Source organism: Solanum lycopersicum, chromosome 1, assembly GCF_036512215.1.
Source record: "Solanum lycopersicum chromosome 1, SLM_r2.1".
Lineage (NCBI taxonomy): Eukaryota > Viridiplantae > Streptophyta > Magnoliopsida > Solanales > Solanaceae > Solanum > Solanum lycopersicum.
The window spans coordinates 35,651,647-35,666,057 of NC_090800.1; the positions used below are offsets into that span (position 1 = coordinate 35,651,647).

Here is a 14,411-nt window from a genome sequence, read left to right on the forward strand (position 1 = left end):
ATAGTATGCAAGGATTACCCAATAGTTGTAAGCGGTAAGACTATGTGTGCAGACTTGGATGAGTTACCAATGCATGATTTTTAAGTTATTCTTTGCGTGCAGACTTGGATGAGTTACCAATGCATGATTTTTAAGTTTTGTTTGCATGGACTGGTTTCATATTTGTTATGCTTGGGATATTCTTAGTATGATTGTGAGATTTCGTTTTCCTAATGAAAAAGAGCTAACCAGGGAGGGGTACAACTCGAGTCGTCCTGATCCCTTGATTTTGAACCTTAAGGATAATAAAATAATGTCCAAGGATTTATCGTGTCATCTTGTGAGTATTAATGCTTTAGATCATGACATGCCTCCATAGACTCATTGCCTGTAGTGAATTAGTTCCAAGATGTACTTCCTGATGATTTGGCTGGAGTTCCTCCCCCTCAAGAGATTGACTTTGGTATCATCTTAAAACCCAATACTAAACCAATTTCATTTCCTCCTTACAAAATGACTCCAGTTGAACTGAAAGAGTTATAGCTGTAGTTAAAATATCTCACTGATAAGGGTTTCATTCAGTCGAGCATATCCCCTTGGGGTGCTCCAGTGTTTTTTGTGAAAAAGAAAGATGGAACCCTTAGAATGTGTATTGATTATTGGTATCTCAACAAAGTCACTATCAAGAATAAGTATCAACTTCCCAGAATAGATGACATGTTCAACCAACTCTAAGGGTTTAGTTTTTTCTCGAAGATCGATCTTCGTTCAGGGTACAATCTGCTCAGGGTTAGGGATGGAGATATGCCAAAGACAACCTTTTGTACCCATTATTGTCACTATGAGTTCCTAGTTAGGTAATTTGATCTCACGAATGCGCCTGCTGCATTTATGGATCTCATGAACACAGTCTTCTGTGAATACCTTGACTCTTTCGTCATAGTATTCATTGCTGACATTTCTCATCTACTCTAAGACCAAGAAAGAGCATGAACTTCATTTGAGACTAACCTTGCAGGTACTTAGAAAACATCATCGATATGCCAAATTCAGCAAGTGTTAATTCTTGCTAAGATAAGTAACATTCCTGGGTCTTGTTGTGTCCAATCAAGGTGTCGAGGTGGACGCCAGGAAGACTGAGGCTGTTAAGAACTGTCCAAAACCTCTTAACCCCCACTGATATTCGTACCTTTCTGGGATTGGATGGTTACTACCGCAGGTTTGTGGAGGTTTTTTCATTCATTGCTGCCCCACTGACAGCTTTGACTAAGAAGAAGGGCAAGTTTGAATGGACGGAGACTTGTGAAATGAGTTTCTAGGATCTCAAGGACAGACTCACTTCAGACCTGGTGCTTACTTTTCCTAAGGGTGGTGAGAATTACACTATCTAATGTGATCCATCTAGGGTTGGTTTGGGTTGTGTTCTTATGCAGGGTGGTAAGGTGATAGCTTATATGTCCAGACAGCTCAAGCTTCATGAGAAGAATTATCCACTCATGATCTGGAGTTGGCAGCTGTGGTCTCTACATTGAAACTGTGGAGGCATTACTTGTACAAAGTGCACATGGATGTGTTCACATACCACGAGAGTCTCCAATACGTATTCACACAGAGAGAGTTGAATCTATGTCAGAGGAGATGGTTGGAGCTGTTGAAGGACTATGACATGAATGTACACTACCATCCAGGTAAGGCTAATGTTGTAGATGATGCTTTGAGCATGACGAGAATGGGAAGTACAGCCCACGTTGAGGATGGAAAGAAGGAGTTGGTGAAAGATGTGCACAGACTGGATAGATTGGGTGTGCGGTTAGTTGACTCTACTAGTGGGTGTGTTTTATTTCATCCTAGTTCTGGGTCGTCCTTGGTAGTTGAAGTCAAGAAGCGTCAACATCTTGATCCTATTTTGATGGAGTTAAAGGACTCAGTGCTAATAAAGATGAATGAGTCCTTTGCTTTGGGAGGTGACGACATACTTAGGTACCAGGACAAGCTGTGTGTACCAGATGTGGATGATTTGTGGACTAGGATCATTGCAGATGCACATGGTTCAAGATATTTCATACATCTAGGCTCCACCAAGATGTATCATGATCTTGAGCAGGTCAATTGGTGGGATGGCATGAAGAAGGACATCGCAGAATATGTGACCAAGTGTCCTGATTATTAACAAGTTAAGGCAGAACATCTTAAGCCTAAAGGTCTTACTCAGTTATTGAGGTTCCAACTTAGAAATAGGAGGCCATTAATAGGGGCTTCGTGGTTGGTCTTTCAAAGACTAGGAGACAACATGAATCCATATGATTTATTGTGGACAGGATGACTAAGTCTTCCCACTTTATCTATGTGAAGTATACTTACAGAGCCGAGGATTATGCGAGACTCTACATTCATGAGATTGTGAGATGGCATGGGATTCCTTTGTCTATCATTTTAGATAAAGGAGCTCAGTTCACTTCACATTTCTTGAGATCCTTCCAGAAGAGATTAGGCTAACATATGAAGCTTAGTACTGCCTTTCATCCTTAGACTGATGGGCAGGCAGAGCGCACTGTTCAGACATTGGAGGATATGTTGAGGGCATGTTTGTTTGACTTCAAGAGTAGTTGGGACGACCAACTGCTTTGATAGAATTCTCGTATAATAACAACTATCACTCTAGCATTTCAATGGCACCATTTGAGGTATTGTATGGTAGGAGATGTAGGTATCCAGTTGGGTGGTTCAAGGTTGGAAAGTCATTCTTTTTGGTCAAGAGACCATTAGTAAGGCCTTAGAGAAGGTCATAGTGATTAGGGACAGGTTGGCTACTGCTTTCAGTCGGCAGAAATCTTATGCAGACAATATAATACAACCCTTAGAGTTTGATATTGGTGGCCAGGTCTATTTAAAGATATAACCTATGAAGGGGGTGATGAGGTTTTGTAGGAAAGGGAAATTGAGTCTGAGGTATGTTGGGTCATATGAGATCCTACAGCGTGTGGATGAGGTGGCCTATCAGTTGACATTGCCTACGGAGATAGCTTATGTTCATCTAGTCTTTCATTTCTTTATGTTAAATAAGTGCCTAGGTGATCCAACATCGATTGTACCTATTGAAGGTTTGGGGTTCGAAGAAGATTTGTCCTATAAGGAAGTACCTGTTGAGATTTTAGACAGACAGATCAAGCGGATAAGGAACAAGGAAATTGCAACAGTAAAGGTATTAGGAGGAAACATCTTGTTGACGGTTCTACGTGGGAGGCCGAGGCTGATATGAGATCCCGCTACCCTTATCTTTTCATCCCTTAAGGTTAGACTTCCTACTCTTAAGTCTATGTTTTCTTATCTCTCCATTGTTTGTTGTTATTGATTGTTTATGAATATTATTTATGTTATGATCTGATTGTCATTATGCTACATAGTTTGTAGTTCCATTCGGGGATGAATGTTCCTAAAAGGGGCGATAATGTAACAATCCTAAAAATGGCTATGCTAAAGAATGCTTAATGTGTCTAGAATGCCTACGATTAGACCGGGTTCACCCGGATAGATGTGCATAAAAATAGACCTCTTAACCCTTGCTACAGCCAAACCAACTAACTTGGGGAGTTAGATGAGCTAGAAAAGGTTGGGTCCATCCATGTAGGGCTCTCGAATATGAAGATTTTTTTTTCTCGGATGAGTCTTTACGGGACTTAAAAAGGGAAAATCTTAGGTTTGGAGGGTCTAGAGGTAAAATGGTCTTTCCCAGGCCAAGGGTAATATCATAATTACCCTATGGATTAATTAATTTAAATAAGTGGACGGTTCGCGTATGGTCGATCCGAAATGACCCATTTCGAGGTGGTGACTCCACTCGGGTTCGAACCTCAACAGAAGCATCAATTAAATGTATTTAAATTGAGATTTAGTATCTGATTTTTAAGGTCTTTATGGTCAGTTCACTAACCTAATTAAAAGAGAGTTTTCATTAAATTAAAAAGGAGTCCTAGTTTTACTAATTCCCAAACTAAAACTCCGAATCCTAAACTACTCTCCCACGCTCATCTCTCTCACGTTTCTCCACTCTTCTAATTTTTTCTCCGCCTAACAAAATTACATGAACTGAAAACCCAACCAAAGTTCTTCACACTTGAAGAACTCACACGAAAAATATAATCAAAACATATACAAATGCTAAGAAAAAATACTAGTCAAAGGAGGAGTTTTTCGTGGGGTGGTGTTGTAGTTTTGAGACTTTAACATGATTTGGAGAGGGTGTTGGACAGCAGGTCGTGTGTTGAATAAATGTCAAATAAGGTATAGATTTTCTTTTTCTTGCTCCCTTTCCCAAGAGACACTTTATGATTCAGTCAATTCTAATCCAAAAACTAGAATTGTTCCCCGTAGCATGTCCCTGTCACTAGCTACCATTGATTCATAGGTCGGATATTTTTGTTTGTATACTTTAGGGATTTAACGTGTTTTCGTGATGATTATGTGTATGTATGAATGTTCGGAATAATGTGAGTAATGAAAGATGTTTTTCGAAAATGTGTGATACGGTTATGTGGGTGCATTGTTGTGACTATTGATCACAGATTAGAGCATGAAATGATATGTTTAAATCCTTGTATTTTATGTGCAAGAACGTGTGCAAATCGTGATATTCATATGAAGTGTAATGTTTCTGATTTGAGTGAAAACTATTAGCTAGAATCCATGAAAATGCACCTAAAGATGTACCAAATGATCCATGAATTATCATAAGAACTGACGTGTAAATGTTGAGGAAAAGGAGCTGGAAATCATGACCAAATTTCTATCATTTTGTCAGCTTAGTTTCGGCTAATGCTTGAAGTTTAGGAGAGTTTGAATATAATGTCTAAAACATGTGAGGTCAGTAGGTATTGAACCCAAGACCTCACTATAAGAAAGCTATAATTAATTAAAATAAAAAGGAGTAAGGCACAAAGATTGGAAGCCGAGTTCCATTTGCAGATTCCCCTAAAACTAAAACAGAATTAATGAAATGAGAGGAGTGGGATTCGAACCCACCACCTCTCCATCAGATTTAATGAAAAATTAAAAGAAAAAATAAGGGTTGAGGCATGTGGAAATCGAACCCACGACCTCTAGGTAGAAAAAAAGGAATTAATGAAAAAATTAAAGTGGTGGTGTGGGGGTTCGATCCCACACTGTGTTGGTCAAAACAAAAATTGTTTAACCAATGCATTGACATAAGATGAAATGAACATTCACGTAAAAAGAGGTGAGTAATTATGAAGAGCAAATTTGCTAAAGCTAATGAATGTGGTGACAACATGATAACAGGCTACTGTGAAGGATGAGAGCAATCTCAAATTAGCCTAAGTAAATGTTAACAAAATGTACTCACCTATGAGAGTGTAAAGTTAATGAAGATACCAATATCTATGAACACTCTAATTAAAGTATTGAGATTAATGTATACTTAATACAAATATAAGATGAGAAATCATCGATTGAGGTATGATGTGCTCATACTATAAGACACCATCCATGACATATGAGTTGAATGAAATGGAACTTTATACTGAGCACCTATCGGCTAGCTATGAGCGGTGATGCCTTCTTTAGGGAAGGGTGGAGGCTCACGTAAATCTCATGAGATGAGATTGTCCGGTATGCTGGGTATGGGTCTCCATATAAATCCTAGTCTTTTAACCTATACTGCCAATATAGAGATCTAGCATGGTTCAATTCCCTATATATGCTAGCATGTTTTAGGTTACTTTGGCCGGTGATTCGACCTCTTTTTGGTGTGGGGAAGACATTGGATTTCATGATTCTCACATGATCTATGTCGGTTAATGTTAAAGTTCCCAATGATTGAATGAGGCCAACCTCAAATAATGCATACAATTAAATGAATGATACCAAAGGTGTTAGGATAGGATAATCACGAGGTGATCTAGACGTAAGTAGTAACACTAGGTCATTCTTGTCCATTGCACAGCGAACCCGATGAAAGTCTTAAAATACATCCTAGGTATAGCTGGTGTTTACACTAGCTTATGAATGAATGAAATGAAGTACGTATGAATGAGTGAAGCAGACTCTGTGTTTGCTAACGAAGAGTCCCTGGTTGAGGTCCCATATGTTGAGCCCTCATTTTAGGAAGTCTTAATGTCATATGAAAAATGTTATATGCCATATGCAATTTGTTATGTGCTATGAGTAAGATGTTATGTGATGTGTTCAATATAATACTTATGATTTTTCATGTTACTCTCATGGCATGACTTTCCTAACCCAGATTTTGTAAGTCCCCTGACTTTCCTAATCTAAATTTGGCAAGTCCCTTGACTTTCCTAATCTAAATTTGGCAAGTTCACTGACTCGACTTTCTATCAATCATGTTGTTAGGAAAGAGATATTCTTACTCATGCATGTCCTGGGTATGTTCTTGCATATACCCATACTTAGTACAAGTGCCCATACAATATCTACTTTTAGGTGCAGGCAGAGGTGAATGTTATAGCTTACAGTACGACGTTGCAGCTATCTGGACGTGGAGATTTCATCCGGAGTTGGTAGGCCCTCATGCTTTCGAGGATGTCTAATGTTATTATCTTGCTTAGTTATAGGATTGAGCTAGTGGAGTATGTTCCACTAGCGTTTCTTTCCTATTTTATTTCAGACATTGTATTGGTGCAATTTTTGCAAGTATACACTTAATGCAGTATTGAACTATTTCTTTCATTTGATGATCTTAATGTAATATGGTTGATTTTGAAATTTTATGATTTTAAGTAGAATGTTTTATATGAATGGTAAGTAACAAAAGTTTCAAACTTTCAGTAAAATTAACCGAGATAATGTAACGATGACGTATGTAGGCTTGTCTGTGACCTCTGAGAGGTCAATGATGCGGGTCTCGTCAGGGATCTACATTTCGATCATGAAAAAAGATAATATTTAAGGGTTATCTCTGTAGTCTTGTTCAGGTTAAGGATTCTAGCTTTGAAACCCAACTCTTGAGTCAGTTCCAGTAATCAATAAGTTTCAAGAAGTGTTTCCAGAAGATCTACCCAGAGTTCCTCCCAAACTGTAATTTAACTTTGCAATTGATCTCCTTCCAGATACCTAGCCTATTTCTCCTTAGATAATGGCTCCACCAGAGCTTAAGAAATTGAAAGATCAGTATAAAACCTTTTAGATAAGGGCTTTATTAGACCTAGTATTTCGCCATGGGGTGCAGCAGTGTTGTTCATAAAGATTAATGATGGTTCGCTCAGAATGTGCATTGATTATAGACAGTTGAAATAGATCACAATCAAGAATAAGTATCCCATCCTTGGATTGATGACTTATTTGACCAACTTCAAGGTGCTAGCCATTTCTCAAAGATTGACCTCATATTAGGTTATCATCAGCTCAAAGTCAGAGATATTTACATTCCGAAAATAGCCTTCAGAACTCAGTATGGTCATTATGAATTTGTAGGTATGTCATTTAGACTAACCAATGCTCATGCAACTTCTATGGATTTGATGAGCAGAGTTTTCAAACAGTGCTTGGACTTTTTTTGTTGTTATCTTTATTGATGATTTCATCATTTACTCTAGGAATATAGAAGAACATGTGAGTCAGTTGAGAGTTGTTCTACAGACTCTCAATGATTGCCAGTTATTTGCTAAGTTTAGCCAATGTGAGTTCTCGTTGCAATCCATTGCGTTCCTTGGTCACATAGTATCTAGAGAGGGGATTCAAGTAGATTTATAGAAGATAGAGGCACTGAAGCAATGGACTAGACCTACCTTTACTACAAATATCAGAAGTTTCTTAGGTCTAGCAGGTTATTACAGAAGGTTCGTGGAAAGTTTCATTCATAGCCTTACCATTGACTAGGTTGAGTCAAATGATTGTCAAGTTTCAAAGGTAAGATGATTCTGATAAAAGCTATGCCAAATTGAAACTAGGTTGAATACAACTCTTGTCTTGATCTATTGCAATGCATCCGTAGTTGGCTTAGGTGAGTGTTGATGCAGCGAGATAAGGCTAATAGCATATGCTTCTAGACAACTTATGATACTTGAGAAGAACTATCTAACTCTTGACCTCGAGTTTGCAAAAGTGGTGTTTTCACTCAAGATGTGGAGACACTACTTATATGGTGTTCATGTATAAGTTTTCACTTACCATAAGAGCCTTCAATATGTGTTCACCTAGAAAGAGTAGAATTTTCGTCAAAGGAGATGGCTTGTGTTATTTAAAGATTATGATATGAGTGTTTATTATCATCCCGGTAAGGCGAATATAGTTGCAAATGCTCTTAGTTGATAATCTATGGGTGGTGTAGCCCATGTGAAGGAAGAAAGGACAGAACTAATGAAGGATATTCACATGCTTGCTCGTTTCGGAGTTTGACTTATGATCATATTGGACAATGGTGTAACAATTCAGAATGAGATCTTCTTTGGTAGTGGAGGTAAAGGAAAAGCAAGACAGTGATCCAATATTGGTTAAACTTAGAGGTGCAGTCCATGATTAGAGAGTAGAGGTTTTCTCCCAAGGAGTAGATGAACCACTTCGTTACCAGAGTAGATTGTGTGTTCCTGATGTGGGTGAGTTGAAACAGAGTACTCTTTTAGAATCCGATAACACGAGATATTCTATTCATCCAGGTGCTTCTAGGATGTACCGAGATTTGCGGGAATTCTATTGGTGGAATGACATGAAGAGGGATAGAGCAGATTTTGTGAGAAAGTGCCCCAATTGCTAGCAAGTCAAAGTACAACATCAGAAACCAAGTGGTATGACTTAAGAGATCGACATCCCTACTTGGAAGTGGGAAGTGATCAATATGGATTTCTTCACAGGGTTATTTCAAACTCGCAGACATTATGACTCCATTTGGGTGATAGTTGATAGGATGACTAAGTCTTATTTATTTTTGTTGCTCAAGACTAAATATTTGATGGAGTACTATGCCAAGCTATACATTAACGAAATTGTGAGGCTACATGAGGTTCCTTTGTCTATCATGTCAGATAGAGGTCCTAAATTTACCTCTCTTGAGAATCATTTCACAAGGGTCTTGGTACTTAGGTTAACCTTAGCACAACATTTCATCCGCAGACGGATGGACAGTACGAGTGTAACATTCAGACCCTACAGGATACATTGAGACCTTGTGTGATCGATTTCAAGGGTAGTTGGGATGATCACCTCCCTCTTACTGAGTTTTCCTACAATAATAGCTACCATTCCAGCATTTAGATGACCTCTTATGAGGCACTGTATGGGCGTAGATGTAGATCTCCTGTAGGTTGGTTCTAAGTAAGGGAACCAACTTTGATAGGGCAAGATTCAGTCCTTTATGCTATGGAGAAAGTGCAACTCATTAGAGATAGACTTAGGAGTGCCCAGAGTCATCAAAAATCATATGCAGATGTAAGGAGAAGGGAACTACAGTTCCAAGTTGATGATTGGGTTCCCCTGAAAGTGTACCTATGAAAGGGGTTATGAGATTTGGAAAGAAAGGGAAGCTTAGTCCTACAGATGTATGCCCTTACAAGATATTGAAAAAGGTCGACAAGGTGGCATATGACTTAGAGTTACCAATAGGACTAGAAGTTGTGCATCAAAAGATCCCAAATGACAATTATGACCTACGGACCGTAGGTTGGACCATGGTGTGTATACCAGGTCCATCGACCTTGGTCCTCAAAATCCATTCTCTGAATCAAACGAAGAAGGATTAGGAGGATTGTTGGTTGGACCACGGTCCGTAGAACATGCTCATCAACCTTGGTCCTTAGAAGCCATTCTTTGAATCAAACAATGAAGGAACAGGACGAATCGTATATTGGACCATGGTCCGTGGACAAGGTCTGTCGATCTTGGTCCACAATCCCTTTCTCAGAACCAAATGACGGCAAGGACCTACAAACCGTAGGTAGAACCATGGTCCGTGAACCAAGTCAGTCTATATTGGTCTAGAAATGACGGTCAGGGCCTATATGCCACAGTTAGGACCACAGTCCGTGGACCAAGTTCTTTTGGTCACTCTGACAGTAGTTAAGCCAGGGGTCTTTGGGTATTTTTCTACTTTATTGGACCCCTAAGCTATGTCGTTTAGACCCTAAACTAAGAGGTTTTAAACATAACTAGGATATACCTAACTCAAATCAGTAATCAAAACATAGAAAATTAGAAACAAGAGAAAAGAAAAATGTCAAGAACCATAGTTCAAGAATGTAGAAAGGTTCCATCATTTCCATCCCCGTAATCAAAAGGTTTTCCCATGAAATTCATAACCATGTATGTGGGATTTCACCAGTGGGTTCCTTTCACCCATTAGATCCCTAGTTTGCAGTCAGTTTCTTGTAACCCTTGTCATGATTAGATTTAGGATTTCTAAAACTTCATAAGATTACCATGAACTAGTTATTTATATGTTCCAAATCATATTACAATGTTATTACTCAGTTTATTGCATAAATTTTAGAGCCATTATATTTCATTAATATGTATTTCTTTAGTTCTTGAATTAGACATGGTAGTCAGATATTAAAATTACATCATATATACATGCCTCAGTTGTTAATGTATCATTATCAAATTAATTGTTGCATTCTTATGTTCAATTTTGACTTATCCAACATTTACAGAAATTCAGTCATAATATGTAAACCACTTAATCCATTGAGAGTAGCATAATATTGAGTAGGACTAGGGTTTGTCATACCCAAATAGTCCCAGAACTATTATCCAAGTAGGTTGTAAATCCCCTCAATGCGCATTAGTTTAGTGATCACGCCAACATTCCTTTATACCTTTGGAAGGTATATTGGGTCCTCTTTATAGGGCGTATACGCCGGACTCAACATTTTACTCATGTTGTTTTATTATCGGCTATTAGTAGCTCCCACTTTTTAGTCAAACTCTATACCATTGACCATATTTACAGTTCAATTAGGATATAGTCTCAACATGTTATAAATTTTATCATTGCATTCACTTAGCTCATAATACAATATATCATGTTTAGAATATTATACTTTCTTTTGTTCTTGTTCAGTTATGTTTTTATTTCAACTTTACTCTATCCTACATGTTAAGTACCTTTCAAGTACTGATGCATAAGTGCACTACAACTTCTCGTGATGTAGGTTCATGTTGTGAGAATCTAGATCACGGTTACATTTATTCTCGATCTCCAGTTAAGCAGCATCAGTGGTGAGTCCTCATTCTCCGAGGACAATAGTTATAAGTCAATTTTAAGTATTTTTTGTCATTTACTTTTATTTTTTATATACATAGTTAGAGTTTGTCCCATTTATTCTATTCAGTTAGAGTTTATTTTCAGATATCGTTAGTTTCAGTTTAGTATTGAGTTGCTATTTTCTTTATATCAAACTCATATGTTTTCAAATATCTGAGTAACAATATATGGGCATTTCCCATATATTCATTTTAATTTTGATTTAGCTTCCACTTTAGTTTAATAACTTTAGTATGCTCATGATCATGCCAACAGGGTTTGCTTGGGATCATTTTTGGTTCTAAGTCCCGTGTGCTCGTCTCGAAGGTAGCTCGGGACATGTCATATGGAGTCTAATATATACGCCATATCGAGAGGACCCAATACACCCGGACAAAGGTATAGAGGCATGATGGTGTGATCACTAAAATCATGCCCATAGAGGGCACTTACAACCTACATGGCTATTAGTTCCGGGATTACATGGGTGAGTGACCCTAGTCGAACTATGTAATATTCTACTCCATATATATTAAGCGGTTAGCATATTGTGATTGAAAAATTGTAATACTGGATAACTCAAAACTAAAAATGCAAGATGAGAAGGAAACAATTTATTTGATAAATGATGCATTTATAATCGAGGCATATATAGTTGAATAACTGAAATATCTAACCTAGCATGTGTAATTCATGAATTAAATAAATACATAGATAAGGTTCTAAACTTCATGCAATAAACCGAGTAATAACATGATAAACTGATTTGTATCATTTACCTGAGTAATTCATGATAATATTTTTGAAATTCTAGAAACCCTAGGTTTGTCTATAAAGAAGGAATCATGAAACTATGTGAATTCTAGGGACCTCATGGATGAAGGGGGAATTAACTAGTAAAAACCCACATACATGGTAATGAGTTCCAATAAGAAATATTTTTATTTCAGGGTTGGAACTGATGGAATCTTGTAGCGCTCTTGAACTAGGGTTCTTGATCTCTTTTCTCCTTTTACACTCTAAGTTTCTATATTTTGATTAAAGCATTGACTTAGGTAAGTTTGAGATATGTTTGTAGGCTAAAACTAACAAAAACCACATAGTTTAGGGTTAAATTGTTAAATTTAGGGGTCAAACGCATAAAGAAAAGAACAACTGACCCCTGACATGAAATTTGCTAAAGCTACTTACGGACTGATCGACACTCCATCTTGTCTGTCCTTTCGTCACTTTAGAGACCATATTTTGAGGGTCTCAACCTATGGACTTATCAACTATCGATCGATAGATCGACAATTTGTTAAGTCAGTCAGGACATCAACTTTAGAGACTAGGTTCTGCAGAACTCGATCTATAGAATGATTAATGATTCGTAGATGGATCCACGATCTGTCATGTTTGTCTATCGATCAACTTTATAAACAAGATTTTGAAGGCCTCGAGCTATGTACTAATCGACCATCTATTATATCAGTATGTGGGTAATGCTTTAGAATGGTTTTTGACTTAATTTCTATGGATGGTTGCATATGCAAACCACAAAGCACCAGAACGATCCATGTGTCATCCTACGGTACATGGGTGGCAACCATGGGATGCACCGGCAACTTCTGGAAATTTTTATGAAGTTCTGTTTTAGGATGCGGGGTGTTACATTATCTCCCCCCTGGGAACATTCGTCCTTGAATAAAGACTAAACTAGATAAAAAGGGAGGATGCGAGCTGCAAACCCTAACAAAGCACTAGAACCCGATTTTTAGACTGAACTGAGTTCCTAGAATAGACAAATACTTTGAAAATGCAAGTACTAACTGAAGGAACATAACAGTAAGATTGAGTATACGCAAGAATGACTAAAAATGATTAGGAAAAACTACCTCAAACTGGAGTTTAATCGGAAGGAAATAGGTGAGGGTACTTTGACTTCATTGTTGCTTCTACTTCCCAGGAAGCTCCCTCGATAGACTAACTCCTCCACAAAACCTTGACTGAAGTGGCTTCCTTATTTCTCAACCTTTGAACCTAATAATCAAGAATTTCAAATGGTACATCTTTGAAAGAAAGACTATCTTTCACGCTACACTATCTTATGGAACCAAAGATGCGGGATCACCCACACACTTTTTTCAAAAGTGAGATGTGGAAAACAAAATGCACTGCCTCTAATTCTTTTAGAAAGTCCAACTCATAAGACACTTAACCAATCCTTTTTAAAATGTGGTAAGGACATATATATCAAGGATTGAGCTTCCTTTTCTTCACAAATCTCATCACCCCTTTCATATGTAACACTTTCAAGTAAGCTCACTCATCGACTTGGAACTCTAGTTCCCTTCTCCTTACATATGCACTTGACTTTTGGTGACACTATGTCATATTAAATCTAAATCTAATGACTTGCACCTTCTTCCTAGCATCATGGACCGAATATAGTCCTATCAAGGCTACTTCACCTACTTCAAACCAACAAACGTGAGATCTGCATCTACCTCCATAAAATGCCTCATAAGGGGTCATCTAAATGGTGGGGTAGCTATTATTATTGTCAAACTCAATAAGAGGAAGGTGATCATCCCAAGTACCGTTTAAGTCGATCACACAAGATCTGAAAATGTCCTCTATGCTCTGAATGGTACACTCAGCCTGACCATCCGTCTGTGGATGAAATGTCGTGTTAAGTTAATTTGAGAAAAAAGACCTTAATGAAATGAGTACGAAACATAAGAGGTAATGTAAGGTCTATCATTCCAGATAGAGGTCTATCTCATTAAGAAATGAATAGAACGGTCCATTTATTGAAAAGCCCTTATTATTTATACTTTATAAAATTAGGCATTATGAGATTAACTCCTTTTATGCTTAACTTATAGGTCATAGATTAGGATTCATCAACCTAATTCATGTGAGAGATATTTCACATAGACATAGCATATTCAAGCATAATCTAGTTTAGGGTACGTTTAAGAACACCTTTCAAGGCCCCTCTATTGACTAGGTCATCATACTTGCATAATTGACATGTTTCATGTGTGTGTGTACATATATGTGATCAAACCTTTCACATAAACACCTTTAGAAAACATATGTTCATACTTCAGTCCATTCATGCATAAGTGTATAGGTGTAACTATATGAGAAATCCTTTCATATAAACACATTTAGACACTATGCATATTCATAGTTTATCACACCATAAACTTGACATCATAGTTTATCACAC

The 14,411-nt window shown here is 37.6% G+C and overlaps 1 protein-coding gene across 1 annotated transcript; it reads left to right on the plus strand.

Annotated features, from left to right (window-relative positions):
• The first annotated feature begins 1,645 nt into the window (after positions 1–1,645).
• LOC138341881 (uncharacterized) lies at positions 1,646–2,149 on the plus strand. Its single transcript, XM_069293972.1, has one exon. It carries the CDS (start codon positions 1,646–1,648, stop codon positions 2,147–2,149), a length of 504 nt encoding a protein of 167 aa, XP_069150073.1.
• Positions 2,150–14,411: the final 12,262 nt, after the last annotated feature.